General features: G+C 48.6%; 1 protein-coding gene across 1 annotated transcript in view; it reads left to right on the top strand.

The window, feature by feature from the left end:
* Positions 1-16509, top strand: part of LOC126518224 (pikachurin-like) — a 158597-nt gene extending 142088 nt beyond the window's left edge. The window contains exons 13-15 of the mRNA XM_055064295.2: positions 6984-7062; positions 8268-8620; positions 12974-16509. Coding sequence (XP_054920270.2) covers positions 6984-7062; positions 8268-8620; positions 12974-13122 — 581 coding nt within the window. The 3' untranslated portion in view covers positions 13123-16509. The remainder of the gene's footprint in view (positions 1-6983; positions 7063-8267; positions 8621-12973) is intronic.
* Positions 16510-16995: the final 486 nt, after the last annotated feature.

The following is a 16995-nucleotide window of genomic DNA, read 5'->3' as shown; positions in this document are numbered from 1 at the left end:
TGGATTATAGTGTAAAAGGCAGATTAAAGATGATTATGTTTGATTAAGGTAGATTAAGATTGATTAGGTTGAATTAGGAATATTAGGTTGGATTAAAGTGGATTAGGAAGATTAAGGTGAATTACAGTAAGCTTCACAAGGCTGTCGCTTTGGCGTCTCTTAGGCGATAGCTAAAGACACTTGGGAAATATTTAGAAGTCTTAGGGTAATCGAGAAATTCAGTTGTTTCTATCGTTTTCCCTTTCTTTTTTTTCGTGAGGTATAAATAGCTAACGCAAAATTATATTTATTATTCTCCTACAAGTAGGCTTATTTTTGTCGGACGCCTTATTAGCACAATAGAACAGGTGGGAGGTGGAGCCTTAGGTGTGCCTTGTGCGAAGTTCAAGCGTCTCGGTATTTTGGAAGAAACTTGGTTTGAGTCGGTATGGTCGAGGCGAAGGAAGATGTTGTTTTTCTGTAGGCTGCGTGCGCTAGCGTTTTGACTAGACCGTCTAGAGCAGGAAAAGAAGGCAAGCTAGAAAAGAAGCTGAAGAGCGAGCAGAAACAAAGGAAGGCGGTAGAAGAGAAGCTAGCCAAAATAGAAGTGTCGTTGAGAGCCGCCATTCGGCAGTGCAATTGGTGGACGCTTCGATGCGAGCGCCGCGAACAGGGCCGGTTCCAAAGCGGGAGCACGGCATGAAGCCAAAACAGCCTCGTTGGAAAGATGTGGCGGACACGTCCATGATGGCCACACGAAAGGGCTGCTACTGAAGTGCAGGGAAAGGAAGTTGAGGACAAAGAGAATCTGTCCCGGACCGCGTGGGGGGCAAGGGCAAGGGCAACTTGTCTTTGGGTGAGTGATTGAAGCAATTATATTATGAATGCCTGCAGAACGATTAGCCTTTTCCTGTAAGGCAGGCGTCGCCGTGACGCGGCCATGACATCTTCCCGGCGTGTGGCACCTCTATTCCGGCCGTGGCCGCACTACTCCCTTTGGTCGACCGTGCCTGCCCCTCTCTTGGGGTGGCAGCCTCCCTCCGATTTCGCCCGGTCGTTGCCTTTCGAGGGCCGCCGAGATCTGCTGGACGGCCCGGGCTTGGACATCTTTATCGTAGCACCTCGTTGCCGCCTCGAGCCGAGGCGGGGTCGTTGCTTTAGTTGCAGCTTCGTGCAGATTCTCGGCACAGTCCCAAAGGGTGTGAGCTTCAGTGGCGCTTTCCTTTCGGCACACACAACACAGGTCACTTACATAAACACTTGGACACACGTGCCTCATCAGCACCGGGGTGAATAACGACCGCGTTTGAAGTTGTCGGTATAATACCGCTTCCTTACGGGTCAAGCCCGGATGAGGTGGCGACATAGTCCTTCTCTCTAGTACAGCTTCCGGCGAGATGAGGAGGAAATACATCGATTCGTCTTTGGGGGGGATTCCAACACGCTTAAACGAGGACCGGTGACAAGGGAGAGAGTTGGTGCAGACGAGGAAGTACGGATTAGTGCGCTTCCGAGGAAACCGGTCAGGGAAGTTATAGCGAAGGCCAAGAAACGGCAGGGTACGTACTGCAGGGACCGCGAAGCAAGTAGGTGAGTGATTTTGTGGACTTCCGAAATGTTTCCAAGGAAGTAGCAGTCTGCATGGTTCCAGAGGTTGACGGCGAACAGGGGAAATTTGAATGCTAGCTAAGGCAATGCATTTTTAGTGACTGGCGTCGACCGAGAAGTGCACCGAGCACGCAACGACTGCGCTGTTTTGCCTGACGAGATACATTTTAGCGAGAGTGTAGCAGCACCAGGCAATGACGAAGATAGAATAAGTATTGAGTTTGGCGACCCACCAGCAAGAAGCAGAATTAAAACACAACGGTTCGGAAAATGCGTGCACATGATAAGTAAACGGACCGTAAAGGTTATTGCAAGTTTACACGCTGGTCGAAAGCGCTATAAATGGGTGGAAATTCAAACACAGTTCACTGACCAAGCTATTGGCATGTGCACCTTGATCGAAAGATTCGGAGCAGCCGCCTGTCAATGAAAATTTTGCATGCGAGGGGTAGGCATGCTAATTAGGCGAAGTTTGCAGCGGGAAAGGCTAAACGATGTGTAAAATAATTATGGTGTTTGATACGTGCCAAAAATCCCGACCTGATTATGAGGCACGCCGTAGTGGGAGACTCCGAAGTAATTTAGACCACCTTGGGCTCTTTAACCCACACCTAAATCTAAGTACACGGGTGTTTCCGCATTTCGTCCCCATCAAAATGCGGCCCCCGTGGCCGCGATCCAATCCCGCGACCTCGTGCTTAGCAGCCCAACACCATGGCCACTAAGAAACCACGACATGCAAAAGATATGTAAGCAGCATTTATGCATTAGCGGCGCACAAGAAGGGAGAAAAGACGCGGCTGAGACTTGCTTACTTATAGACATGTAGTGATAGCGGAGATGAAAATAAAGAATTGATTGCGTTAGAGGCGCTAATAATGAGTCAGGTATATGAACACGTACATGGATGATTTGGACATATTTACTGATTAGGACAGTTCTCTAGCGCTGGATCTTTGTGATGAACAGAATATTATTTAACAGGAAAAATAATGGTTCTGGACAGGTAACGGGAAAATATAAGAATAGGCAATCAAAGCATTGTCTACACCGTAGTCTTACAAATGGGCTACGAATGACTAGACCAAAGGACGATACATTAACATTGAAAAGATAAGCTTAAAATTTGAACAAGGCAGGAGCCGATAGCAGCAGGTTGCTTAAGGAATTAAAAAAACAAATCACACAGAAAAAATATGGAGGCGATTCCTACATTTTTTGCGAAGGAAAAGAACTGCTAGACGTGATGGAGCAGGAATTAAGAAAAACGTGGCTAAAGAACTGGAGTGGATAGAGGAATCTATGTTAGGGGTGGAACAAGGAAATCAAACAGGTGGGCTAGGGATCCCAGAGAAGCCAAGGACTTACGATTCCACCGTAAACGCCTGTAAGGGAGGAAGACGTACCATCTTGGAAGGAGACTGCGTGCCTAGGAAGGAAAGCGCAGTTCAAGCTCAACCAGATCCAGCAAAAGAGAAGCCGTAGAGATTAAAATTTAACGTAGAAATGTTTTACCGAAAAACAAAGTACCAGAAGATGTCCCCAAGACCAGATGAAATCCCACTACTGCTCATTAAACAGCTGACTAGCACCGTGAAGCACGTGAATAAAACAAAAGGAAATCTAGATCGGGTGACGTGAAAGCAAGGTGAACCTCATCTACAAAGTCGAGCTCGTACGGGCCAGTTGCAGTAATGTTGGCGATATATTAATAGCAATGCAAGCCATACCCATAAAGGTAGAGAAGTAACGCTAGGGGGGGGGGGGGGGGGGGGTCGGAATTATCATGGGGGAGCCATAACATGCGTTCAGACCAGACAGACGCTTAGAGGAAATATTTTTGTGTCAACTCAATTCATAAATGTTCGAAAGGCTGAGAATATACGTCTAAAGATAGCATTTCAAGATATTAAGAGAGCTTACGGCAACATAGGCAGTCAATTGCGATGGGATACATAGGGACAACCGAGTACAAATGGCATGGGAAAGTGGGAAATTCACCGAGCACTGAAACAAAGATTCCCTATTTCCTCATGTGTTATCCCAAAGGCACAGAAGGACGATTGACGAACAGCAAATTATGTTGCGATTTGTCTTGCATGTTGAATAGGGGGAACCAAAGATCCCTGGGCTGGATGTAGGAACAGACGACGTAGTACTACTAGAGGACAATGCAACAGATTGACAGAGACAGATATATGCCGCGTGTTGAGCACGGAGAACGCAGAGACGAGTAGTAACGTTGTGTCACTTCAACAGCAAGTCATATCCATAGTCATGTAATATAAATACTTGGCCGTATGCATACAGTAAACAACCTATTGAAACACGTACCAAGAGAATCTACCAATGAATGGGAACTGGAATTTATCAATAATGCAACATGTAGCACGTTCAGGCTACGATAAATGTTGACAGGAGTAACGGTGCCAGCCCTAACGCCCGCAAATACTATTCTGTACTTAAAAATCCGACTTCTCCATGTTGAAAGTTAACCAAAGAATGGTAGGCTCTGGGGGCCCACAGTAAAACCACAAATGAGACAGCGTATTGAGACATGGCTTGCGCTTATGTTGAAGTTGGAGAAGCGACGAGCAAAAGTAGTTTTGAAGAAAGACTCAGGATCATGGGTGAAAATAAATGGATGGCTGAGGTGCACACAGAAAAGAGAAAGAGGTAAGAGAGTGTAAATAGGCAACCAGGGGTGCGATCGGAGATGGTTGTTCGGCGCGTTCGTTCGGTTACCGGCGCGCGCGATTGGCCTACTCCGCGCCGACGTCGCCAGTCGCGGGGCGCCGCCCCGTTTTTGGTGACGTCAAAATGACGACACGCTCCTGTCAATCATCCGCCCACCGAGCATTTCGTCCGAACGCGACGGGAGTTGAGAAGTTTGGAGCAATCATACGGCTTCGCATGGCGCGTCTGGTGGATTGGATTGGATCCAACAGGCGGCCTTTTCGGCTGCGGAATAGCACGTTTGAATCGAATGCATAGTTTAATTCGAGAAAATGGCGCTTCCGTTGGGAACTTAGGTTGTTGCGCTGGCGTTTCTAGAGGAAGGAGGAGAGCGGGTGGCGGTGCGAAACGCGTTTGAAGAAATGGCAGAAAGTGAATTCCGGCGTCGTTTTTGTTTCTCGAAACAAATAATTCGTTGGTTGTACAGATAAATCGACAACATCATTGGTGCCAGCGAGCCACTGGAATGTTGTCGCTGGCCCTTGAAAAGTGCGCCACTCCTCCCGTCGTTTTCTTTTTCTTTTTTCTTCTCGCTGTGCGCGACACCACCTAGGGACGACGCAAAGAACCTAATAGTTATAAATTGCAGTAGTAACACGTACTACTATTTGAAAACGTATTTGGGCTTGAGAAGATAAAATACGTTTTTTTAGGTAACGATTTCATTCACTTGGAAGACGAGAAACATTTCGTTTTGTAGTATACTGTCTGTAAGCAGACGACAAACGACGGAAGTAAACTTCCGGGGAGGTCACCGCTTCCTGATTGGCTGCTCTCTCCGCCCCGCTGTCACAAATTTTGCATACTGCAACTTTGTGACGTTGCAGGAACTGAACAGAACGCGTATCGAACAAAATATCTCCGATCGCGCCCCAGGAGTCATCAAGAAGAAAGCGAGAGAAACAAAAGATCGCGAAACTTTGTAAAAATGATGAAAGAAATTGGAAACTAAATGTGTGCGATAACACAAGCGACAGTTCCTTGCCATTTGAGGTCCGAACTGGCAGCTTAAGGACAAAAACATACGGGAGCAAATATTCGAAACTGCATCAAAGCATGTCTGCTGCAGCAGAAATCCGGAGACAACCCACCACATATATATATATATATATATATATGTAGGGCATTTTTTGTTCTTACAGTTTAAGGTTTTTTAAAGAATCCGCTATTGGGTAGCACAAATGTACCCTCTGAAGCGCGTTACCAGAAGAGGCGAACTTTAGCCTAATTGGCACATTATGTAACTTAGGAATATCCACTTCGAATGAATTATGCGGTTGGAGCTAGCTACAAGATGCACAGCTAAACAGAAATTCTGCATTATCTATTGGTGCTTTTGGTTCTCTCGCACTATTTCGGAGTGCGTCTAGTTTAAAAAAAAAATTGCGGCGGCGTTTATCTGAAAACTCCTACCAAAAGGACGGCCCTTACGAAAACAGCCTCCAAACTTGCAATATGCACCCTAAGGAAATTAAGAAATTCGCTTCGAATTTCGATGCTAGTCTTGCCCTCGCCATATTTAAGCGCAATGCTTCAGGGGCGGCTTGCACGGTGCATTTCACCTGTGCATACATTCACCCATGGTTGGAAAGCTTTGCTTAATAACCACAGCATGATGGCGAGTGCCGCGTGATGAATCATTTCGTTTGTCACGAAGGCTTTCAACCATGGGCGAATGTCAGAACCGGTCAAATAAACTGATCGTGCAAACCGCCCCTGCTGCCGACAGTACACGGGAAACGACAATACCGAAACAAACAAAAACGAAAGAGATCGGCAGGCTCCCGCCCACTGCATGCCCGGGGAACAGCGCGGGCAGACGACGTGCCTAAAAAGGCACGAAGCGTCTCGCCCTCCACACTTCGGTGACGGAGCGACGACCCACATCAGAGCTGCTCCACGCGCGCCTTGCAAAGGCGCCAGGATTCGAACGTGGGTCTCCCGCGTGTCAGCTAAGCACTCTAGCCACTCGGCAATCTCAGTTTGCGGCAGCTTCGTTCGCACAATATTGAGCGTAGCTTCCCGGTGTAACGAGTAGATGGCACTGATCGTGGGCGATTCTTATCACATCCCAAGACTTGGTCGTATATCGCGCCTACGTCATTCGCCCAGTTTCTGTAGCCTCACCTCCTTGCCTGTTCGCAGCTTTATTCCGGTGACGTCTCGGTGAAGACCGAGAGATAATGCCTGTGATAGGCATTGGCAGAGTCGGCGCTCCTTGTGTTCTTCCACCGTGTTCTGCTTTACCTTCAGCGAAACATGACGGTTTCGAAGATGTAAAGTGTGCACGGGATAAAAAGAGTTGCCATGTGAAGCATTCGGGATCAGAATGCGACTCCTCGATATCCCCCTTTCCGCGCGATGCTTTGTACCGTGTTTCACCGTTGGTTTGGAAACCGAGACCCCTTGGACAGCTGACATAGGCGGGACATTTGAAACGTGCTAGCTCAGTGGCTTACATTTAGAGCTGCTAGTTCGATCCATCAAATGAATGCACATAATGCTCGCAGTTACGTGGAGTAATCACTGCGTCGAAGTGCTGTAGTAGAAATTTGACTATCAGAAATGCCATTGGTCCAGTTATATTTTTCGTGCGTTATAGAACTACACATCCACCGTCGCAGGGCTTGAACAAAATGTCCCGTTTACCGTCTTTGCAGAAGTGAAAGAAGCCATCGCAGAACCGATGATGGGCGGAGCCAGCTACTTGCACTACACTTCGGATGACATTATGCGAAGGTATGCGCTGAAAGATGCTGTGCACACGACGTTCGCACTGGAACAAACGTTGTTCCATTCTGAACAACACATGTTCATAGACAATTAGGGTTCTTGCTTGCACGAGTAGAGACGTCACATTAATTGCGGTGTTTTGTGTATTCTCGAAAGTCGTGAGTGTGTTGCAGGCTACATACTAAAGACCGTCCATCATGTCCCACGCTTATTCGGCGGCCTAGAGACACATGATGGGTCTTCGTCGCCCGAACACCCTTTTAGTGCTGAGGTTGCGTGTACTCCATGCGACCAGTTCTGAAATGCGTTAAGTTCAGTAAAGCCAGCAAGCTGCGCCGTTCAATCTTACGGATGCACCTCGAGTGGTGCTAGCTTAATACGTTTTTCGTCAAGACCTTTCGATGATCTCCATTTGGTTCGAATGTACCGTCATACACTCTAAGAAAAGTTCACACCCTTTGAGTCGTATCTTGCCACACAACAATAAACGTCATCTGTCTTGTCCGCATTTCCTTTCTTCAACGCTGCGAGCCCTGTACTTCCCAGTAACGAACGGCATGCCTGTTATCAGCATGACATAGCATTGCCGACAGGAAAGTAGCGGGAGCGGCGTTTTCAAGAAAGGAAACGCAAGCAAGGCAGATGACGATCATTGTTTTGTGGCAGATATACACCCCAAAGGGTGTAAACTTTTTTTTAGTGTGTAGTGATGCCGAGTGCACAGTCTCTAGCCAAATTACAGAATGCGGGCCAATATGGTTCGATCATCGCTGCTGGATTTAAGGTCGCGTGTCCATCCGTTTCTTAAATGTGATCGCGCAGTCAGTGAGAAAACCCGAAACACCGCGCTGTTCGATCGATCCATTGTACAGTCAGCCGCAAATGTTTACGGGATCTGAAATACGTGGCGGGGCGACGCAAAACTGCACTGCATTGTTGTGCAATGTGGTGCCGAGGCCGCGCAAAGCGCGTCTGGCGCGGAAATGTCGGGAGCTTCAACACCACGATGCGTGACGGTAGACGACAGCGCTGTTTTATGCCACTCTGCGACGCATTGCAGATCCCGCAAGCTTTTGCGGCTGACTGTACGAACGCAGAAGCCAACATACGGTGCGCGTGCAGTGGCTGCGTACGCCAGAAATTCAGTTTGCCCGGTTGTACTACTCGGGAAGTGCCGTGACCTTGCTTTTTACGCGTCAACGGTGCCTCAGGATACGCGGCGACCAGCTCGACGTGACCCTCGCCTTCCGGTCGTTCTCGAGCCACGGTCTGCTGTTCTGGGCCGGGGACTCCAGCCAGCAGAATCGGGGCACGCTCTACTCGCCTTCGGACTACCTCTCACTGGGACTCGAGAAGGGCCTGCTCACGCTGCGCTTCAACCTGGGCTCCGGCGAGGCGCAGCTCTGCTGGAACACCACGCGCGTCGACGATGGACGCTGGCACCGCGCCGCACTGAGCCGGAGCCGCCAGCTGGCCACGCTGGGCCTGGACGGGTCATCTCCCGTGGCGGTCACGTCACCAGGACGCTTGAGGCAGCTTAACGTGCGCAGCGGACTGTACATTGGTGAGTCGGCGCACTGCCTGTTCACCAGTGGTAATTAGCGTAGCGTCGACTAGTTCATCACACTGAGAAAGTGATGCTAGCAACGTGTAATTTAATTCGTAGGTGCGATGACAGCTTCAACGTAGATTGAAGTCGTTGCATGAGGAACAGGGCGGGAAATGCAGGAAGGTGAACCAGAAGAAGTCTGGTTCGGTGGACTACAAACTGGAAGAGGGGAGCGTAGCAATTGAGAGGGGCTGACAATGGCGTTGTTGCAGAAGTTCCTGTAACGTTCCTTCTGTAGTGGTTCAGGCTTTGCTGCGGGTGCATGAGTAATCATCCACTTCGTCAAGCAAGGCCTGCGTAAGGAGAAAGTGACTGAGCACTGATTGCAACGTCATTCAAGACGAGTAGCAGAATAGGTTGCTTGTTCACCCAGAACATGACATGCATAAGTTGTGCGAAGTGGACAATCTCGGGGCTCTTTATTTCCTACCCAGATTGTGGCTTGGCATTGTTTCGGGTGTGTACCGCAGCAAACGTTCGGAGTAATGCGAGACGAGCTCTATGGCGATTCGTATTAGAGAAGGCCCGCGGCACCTGTAATATACCGGTTGGTTCCCGGCGGTAGCTTAAAATTGTTACCGTGGAGCATAAGCTGCTGCTTTCGATTCATTAATTGCTTGCGTGCCGTAGTCGCGATGCATTGGAGAACTCATTGCAGAAGACAGTTGTCGCTGACGCACACATTGCGGTAGCGGTGATGGTCTTCTCTTGAAGGACAATCCAATCACGATGTTTGCGATTTGTACAGGAGGAGGCAATAATGAGAGCGAATGCATTCCGGCAGGTCATGTGATGCCGTGAAGAGAGAACCTGGAGTAAGTGGGCAGGCTGATGATCTAATTGGATATTGGTGGGGAAGCCTAGCTCCGTGCAGTGTGCACCCGTGAGCGAAAGTATACAGACGAGGGACTGCGCGTTAAAGCTGATTCTTTCCTGTGCCTGCCAATGTATCTTGTAACTCAAGAGGGTGCCATTGGGAACTTTCCAGTGTACTCTTTAGTTTCAGTTCATTCTGGCGACCCTGTGTTCCTTACACTTCTGCTCACGGGTGTGCATAAGGAGGCTGATACTGATACTCAGCTGCAGTTCGGGAAAGTTTTCTGGCCCACAATCTATGCCACTCACAGATTGGACAGCTTTTCGCAAAGAGTGAGCGGATGACTCCTCAACGGTTGTTACGGATGTCCAACAGCGTGGACAAAAACTCCAGCAGGACGTAGGCAGATATTCAAAACAGATCGCACTCAACGATCACACTCAACACTTAATGTTCACAAGCATTCCCTTTTTCCGTCGGCCATTTCCCAGTGGAACAAGTTAACTAACAATATTGTGTGTTGCAATAACATCGACTCTTTTATTAACTGCATTCAGTGTATTGACTTGTCATCATGATTTTTTTTTCATTGCATCTCTGTACCACTCCTGCACGGGCCGTGAAGGGCCTGCAGTATATTCAAAAAAAAAAAAAAAGAACGTAGACATACCGGCAGTTGACACCCACTTTCTTCACCTGCGGGAAGCACGTCGATGCATTTTTAGGTGGTGGAAATGCCAAAAACATAATCGCAAATTGAAACTACGTATAGCGAAACTCACGGCAACCGGGGAATTTTATGCTGGGGAGCTCAGCCGGCACGACTGGCGACAAGTAAGCAGTAAGTTGCAAGGCACTCTTAGCACGGCCAAAATATGGTCGCTGCTACACGATATTCTTGACCCCACGCAAAGCGACTAGCCAGGAAACAATCGAACGTGACCTCCACAACCATCCGGGTTCTGATGACGACATCCTGGAGTAGTTATGGGCGCGGTACATAGGTGATTTCGAACCCGCACAGGGACAACCACGACCTCGACAAGCAGTCCATGCACTCACACAAAACGCAACCCCAGGCAAGGACAAAATAAATAAGCTCCTGCGCAATCTGGATGACAGAACCATTCAATATCTTACTGACCTCTTTAATCATCATTATGAAGCGGATACGCTACCATCGGAGTGGAATCACGGGAACATGACACTCATTCCTAAGCCAGGCAAACCCTCCAGCTTAGAACATATGAGACAAACATCACTGACTTTATGCCTAGGGAAGCTCCTGGAACACGTTATTCTGAACCGACTTCAACGTTACCTGTTCCAACAATGTTCTGATTGCGGCCCCACTTTTCTATGCACGACAACCTTCTTCAGCTGAAGGTACAAGTCCACATCCCACCATACAACATCAGAGTGATTCTAGCACTCGACCTGAAAGGCGCTGCCGACAATGTGGCTCACTATACCATCCTCACAAACGTAAGTCTCAGGAACTGTGGTCGTAATACTTAAAATTACATACGCACCCAAGTGACCGCACAGCCACAATAGGCATTGGATCACTCAGAACCCCAACGTTACCTTCCCGAAACAAGGAATCCCACAAGGTGCTGATCTATCACCTACCATTTTCAACATTGCTATGATGAAATTACGTGAGAAACAACGGAATACCGGTAATCAGGCATGCAATACACCCCGATGATATATCTGGACCACCACTGGTTCCGAAGGTGAGAAACAAGACGTCCTGCAACAAGCGACTAACGTCGTCCAGGAATATGCAGAAGCAAATGGTCTCCGATGCTCCGCCCGAGAAGTCGGAACTATTATACGTTCGATAGAAATCCCGAACAAAAGTCAATGAAATGACCCCAATCACACTAACCATTGACGGTAAAGAAATACCCATAGTAGACCGCGTCCCCATCCTCGGCCTGCACATGCAACAGGACGGTGGAGGCGAATACACCTACCAAATCTTGCGAATGGTCAGCCACACATCACCAAAAATACGAACTGAAACAAGGCATAACACAGCTCGTCCAGGTTCTCATAATCAGCCGCATCGCCGACGCTGGCCCGAACATACCACTCACTCCCAAACAAAAAATCAAATAGACATACTACTGCGGAAAGTATACAAGCAGGCAATCGGCCTACCAGCGGCAACAGCCACACTCAGGCTCGAAGGCCTCGGAGTCCATAACACAATAAGAGAAACCATACACGAACAGGAAGAACGGTCCTCGTGCGCATAGGTGACGAACGAGCAATCTGGCCTCCAAGATCCGGGAGCACATCAAGGTAGCCCCCAGAAGCATGCACCCGGAACAGCATGCCGGTTGTCGCCAAGCTCGCGCAAAGACCATTCAGACAAGATATGGCACCACACTGCACAGATATGCCATGCAGTATCCCCAGAAAGCAACCATGACGGCCAGCGTTGTCGACCATAACCTTCAAGAGGTGGGCTCTGTGACGGTGTCCACACTGCCGACGCCCTCGAGGTGGAGGATACAGTTATCGTCTCTAGTGTAATTAACGAGCACGTCACAATTACTGACTCCCGGGCAGCTTGCCGTAGCTACGCGACAGGCAGAATATATTCCATCGCGCACCGACTTCGCAAAGAAACCTCCCAATTCCCGGACGTTGAAATGGTATGGACTCCAGCACACGAGTCCCTCCGTATAAATCATCGTTCGCATACTGTGACCCTAGCCCATGCCTCCCGGGCGCCACAATAGAGGGATACGGCCGCATCTATGGAGCACGTATCGTTGCAATACAAGGTCATACTACAACACGACACATTCAACTGAGGATACCCACCTCCCACGCGAAGACGCCGTAGCATGGCGACAGTTACAAACCAACACATATCCCCATTAAAGCAGACCTACACGCAATTCACCCTACACTATACTCGTGTAAATGTCCCCCTTGTAAGGACTACGCCTGTCTGTATCACACCACAATAGTCGTGCCCCAACACAAATGCAGCCCCGCAAATACCCAACCCCACACCTGAGAAGTGGGAGGTCGTACTGACTAGCACGGAGCCTCGTGACCAGCAGAAACTGGTGCGGCGGGCCCGGGAGACAGCAACGGCCGCAGGAGCCTCGGATTGGGGGGCGCCTCCCTGCACAAGCAGAAAAAAAAACCTGTTTGTCTTCTTTTCAACAAATGTTTCTCGTCCTTCACCTGTGCCGATGGTACAGGTGAAGTGGTACACGGTACATGGGGTACATGGGTACATGGTACAGTGGGTGTCTGTTATATCATTGAATAGTAACTGCGGTCGTGATCGAAATTTCATTTCCAGAAGTTCAAGCTTCCGTCAATCAATACTGTACTTTGGGAGTTGCCCGAATTTTCACGATTAGATCGTGAACCCATTCATTGATCTCTACGTATCAGTTACTGGAAGGTACTCGTCTGTATCCATATCAATAATTTTTTTTCCTTTTCTGCCAATGCAGGTGGCATCGGTGACGTTACCCACGTGACCAGAGGGCGCTACAAGTCCGGCCTAGTCGGCTGCGTGGCGAATCTGACTCTAGCCGGTGACTATCACGTCCGGCTCGTCTCACACGCAGCCACGGGCATCAACGTCCAACCCTGCCTTTGAAGACCTGGCGAAGCACCGCTACAGTAGCCCACGTAGAACAGCCCTGCGTTATTAACATGAAGTTCGCACAACCATGTTCCAGGGTAACCCCAGTCGTCTGTCGTGCCCACAGGCTGTAGAAGACGGAACAGGGGTTAATGTGACATGCCAGTGTATCTCGCGCTAAATCTGTGCAATAGCGACAGTTGTGAGGACAGTTCGGCTGCCAGATTTCCCCACTCTTCTATAGTCCGCAGTCAACTCGGCTTTGCTAGCACTTCTCGGTAGTTCTTTCCCCATCCGAACCTTACAGTTAGTGAACTCCGTTTAAAGGCATGAGCTGAACAAATGATCGCTGCTTCGACCTTCAGTTTGCTGATGTCAGCAGTCGAGAGAATCTGCTTAAGGGAACCAGCAGCGCCTTCGCTATAATGAAAAAGAACCACAGTCATAATGTAAATGCTTTGTAAACAGTGCTAAAGACACTTCGAAGTAAATGACAGCCACTAGGTTTACCTCCAATGTAGCCTCCCGATTTTGACGTAGTTCAGAGCACATTACTCGCTTCCTTGCATCACACACTGGGCGCACCAATTCCCCGGGGACCATTAACACACGATGCTGGGGCTGCCCTGGACGTGAGGAAAACCGAACACGAAGCTGCCGCGAACGTGGATAACAGATGCAGAACTCCTGGACTCGCCACGAACACAATGGCCTGCTTGTGCGACGCCTAGAAGCCACGCAAGTGCCCACGACCATTCACTTCGTTATTTTTCGTCTCAAGCGCCAGTGCAGACGTGCTCTCCTACGACATGACAAAGTATGGTCACCTCCCAAGCAGGCAACTATTAAATCACCCTGTCCTTCGATGCGCAGTGGTGTCGTGAACATTGTGAGAAGTGCATCTGTCAAAACAGTACTACGGGTGCGCTTCTTTCTTTCGTTATAGCCGGATAGGTCTGCTTACGTGGCCCGAATAGAAGTATATAGCGTTTTATTTGCCCCCCACCCACCCACCCATGCAACTGTGCGGCTTCCGACATCCCCCTTCTGAAGTTGCCGGCGCAGCTGCTTTAACAGAACTATGCCGCTTACCAGCTTGTCTACGCCTTCATGCATCCAAACAAGGGACTGTCATTGACACTCATAGGATGGCGGCTTGTCACAAGGCGCCGTTGTGTTGAATGTGAGTGAAGGTGAAGAGCGGAAGTGTTTCTGTGCGGTGTTGTGTGCCCTAATCGCTCCTTTTACAGACGAAACCAGTGTTCCTTTTCTGTTAGCACCCCTGTAGGCGAAGAATGCGCCAGAATCATTGTAAACTTGCGATTAGCTCTGAGAAAACAACAGTCTTACGTGGAAGATGCGGCAAGGTGCAACCACCTCGCAAGGCGAGTGGCACGACAGGACAGTCGTTACTATGCTGTCAACAGCAAAAAAAGTGTGATGCGTTACCTGTAATTGTGTAGTTCCTTGGTGTGCCATTCTTCACTACAGGAGTGCTAACGGATTTGTTTCTTTCTTTGCTGAAACTGCAACTGGGCAACATGTATTTGTGCGATGAATCACGATACGATGCCGTGAGAGGACTCTTCACAATTCATATTGTGGCTTAGATTAGGCTGATCGCAAGGCGCACTGAGAGGAGGACCGCGTTTCGAATGCGCCACCCGATATGCGACTAGCACAGAACATGTAAACCATAACGGTCACATCCACCGACCACAGAGGCCTTCGGAGCCGCATGCTCTCTTTGCGGAGAAAAAACAAAGGTGTGCGCGTATTGTACTTTATGACTGTGCTTGTACGGATTCCTCGCAGCAACCACTACTGTCGCCTATGTAAGACCTCTATAGTTCAAACCGGTAGAACACCTATCATGCATACGACTACGATTTCAATTTCGCGCCAGAGAACAGTCGAGGGTTAGACAATGAATTACACTTCCATGCATGTAGGTTAAAAATCAACACACGCTACTGGCTGTTTTCTGTTTTCGGTTAGCTGTATTAAGGAAAGCAAACTTGTGCCACTAATGCTGTAGCACAGCATTCTGCTTGCAATCACTTGTCGCAGTGAATAAATCACACTACTATCGCTACAGCGCAAATATTGCTACAAACGCCTGAAGCTGCTGAAATGAGCGTGTCGAAGGCTGTGTAGCATTAGCGAATTGATGTCAGCATGAAACCTGCGAAGAGAAATTTCAGGTACGCCTTCTTACATTGCGGGACATGCCGTGCACGAGGCAGTGGTTGTCTCCTGTCACACTCTAATGAGCATTTAAATGAGGCACAGAACTTCGGCATTATGTTGGGGGGGGAGGGGGGGGGGGGAGTCCCAACAGATAGCACAAGAAAACGTAACAGACTCTCGTGTACATTGGTTCTGTCAGGCCATTGCAATAGGCGTAGTTCTGTATGAAGGTGATTATCCGAGTATTCTTATTTTTCGAATTGTTCATAACCTTTGCGTGTGTCTCTTGCTCGGGATCAGTGTTTGGACTCTTGTACATCTCTTGCACCTTCCCATTGTGATATGACCCAGCACTTCGCTCTGTGTGTGCATGCCTCACAGTAGGGACGCTGGATAGAAGACACGAAAAGGCGGCGAATTCTATTTGGGTCCAGCTGGCCAGCACCGTTAGGAGTTGTGAGTGGTGCGTCTGAACCTACTGCAACCAAGTAGATCGCGCCTACTCCTTACCGCTCTTCTTTTATATTACGTGAACTACATACTTCGCAAAGTACTCGGTTAAGGCTGTCCCTATGACGTATCGCAAAACGGTCTTTCGATCCGGCGTCCGCGTTTGTCCTGTTGCTAATTGAAGGTAGTTGAGCAGAACGGTAAGCGTGAAAACTGACCTCGGATAGGGCGTGAATGAGACGGCATGACAAGACCATATATTGTGGGGAAACGCTTAGCAGGGGTTATGGTAAGAAGACGTGTAAAACCGACATTGTTCCTTGCCGCAAGTCGCTGTTTGTGCTTGTCCTTTTATATGATTCTGCTTTCCCTCTTCTATTATTAGTATTTATGTATGAAATAGAGCTTGGGAGATACGTGGCTTCGTTAGTCAATCACTGGATCCCTTATGAGGCTTTGTGAATGCTTCGTTTGAAGGGCATTTTTCAGTGTACATATCAGCGCGTAATGTTTTCGATTATTGATTGCGTGTGTCGCTCTGTTAGAATCAAAGGTCTATGGTAAGTAACGACAGGTAAGTGTATGTATTGATGATAGATGAAGTCCGTTAAGCGAGGAGGCTCGCTTCAGGGAGCTAACACCACGAGCGTCACACCTGTAGCACAGCGCCTACATTGCGTATGTTTATAATTGGATGCTGTGTGCTCTGCTAACTAAAGCCCTTGTAACACCGAGATGGAGAAGTAAAGGTTGACCAAAGCACTGACGATGTCTGAGTCATTCTCTCGCACATTGTTGCGAGTGCCCTATTGACGAACTTTGTTTCGAAAGCCATGGACGAGATTCATGCCATCAATCAGGTAATCGATGAACACGTATATGCTGCTTTCACAGATCATGAAAAGGCATTTTAATAAGTTCAGATACCATCAGCCATGGAGGCGTTGTTTAAGGAAGAAGTACACGAGGCATACCTGAATATATTGGCAAATATCAACGAAGATTGCAGAGCTACCTTCGATCACCACAAGAAAGGGGTCAGGCATGGGCAGCGCAGTCCCTCCAAAGCTATTCACCAATGTATTGAAGCTACTAGAATGGAAAGGCCTAGGAGCGAGGATAAACGGCGAATATCTCGGCAACCTTCCATTTGCAGGTGGCATTGTCTTGTTCAGCAACACTGGGAACGAACTACAACAAATGATCGAGGTTCCTCACCGAGAAAGTGTGAGAGTGGGTTTAAATAGT

The sequence above is a fragment of the Dermacentor andersoni genome, chromosome 11 (genome assembly GCF_023375885.2).
Source record: "Dermacentor andersoni chromosome 11, qqDerAnde1_hic_scaffold, whole genome shotgun sequence".
Taxonomy (NCBI): Eukaryota; Metazoa; Arthropoda; class Arachnida; order Ixodida; family Ixodidae; genus Dermacentor; species Dermacentor andersoni.
This window is presented reverse-complemented; position numbering and strand designations above follow the sequence as displayed.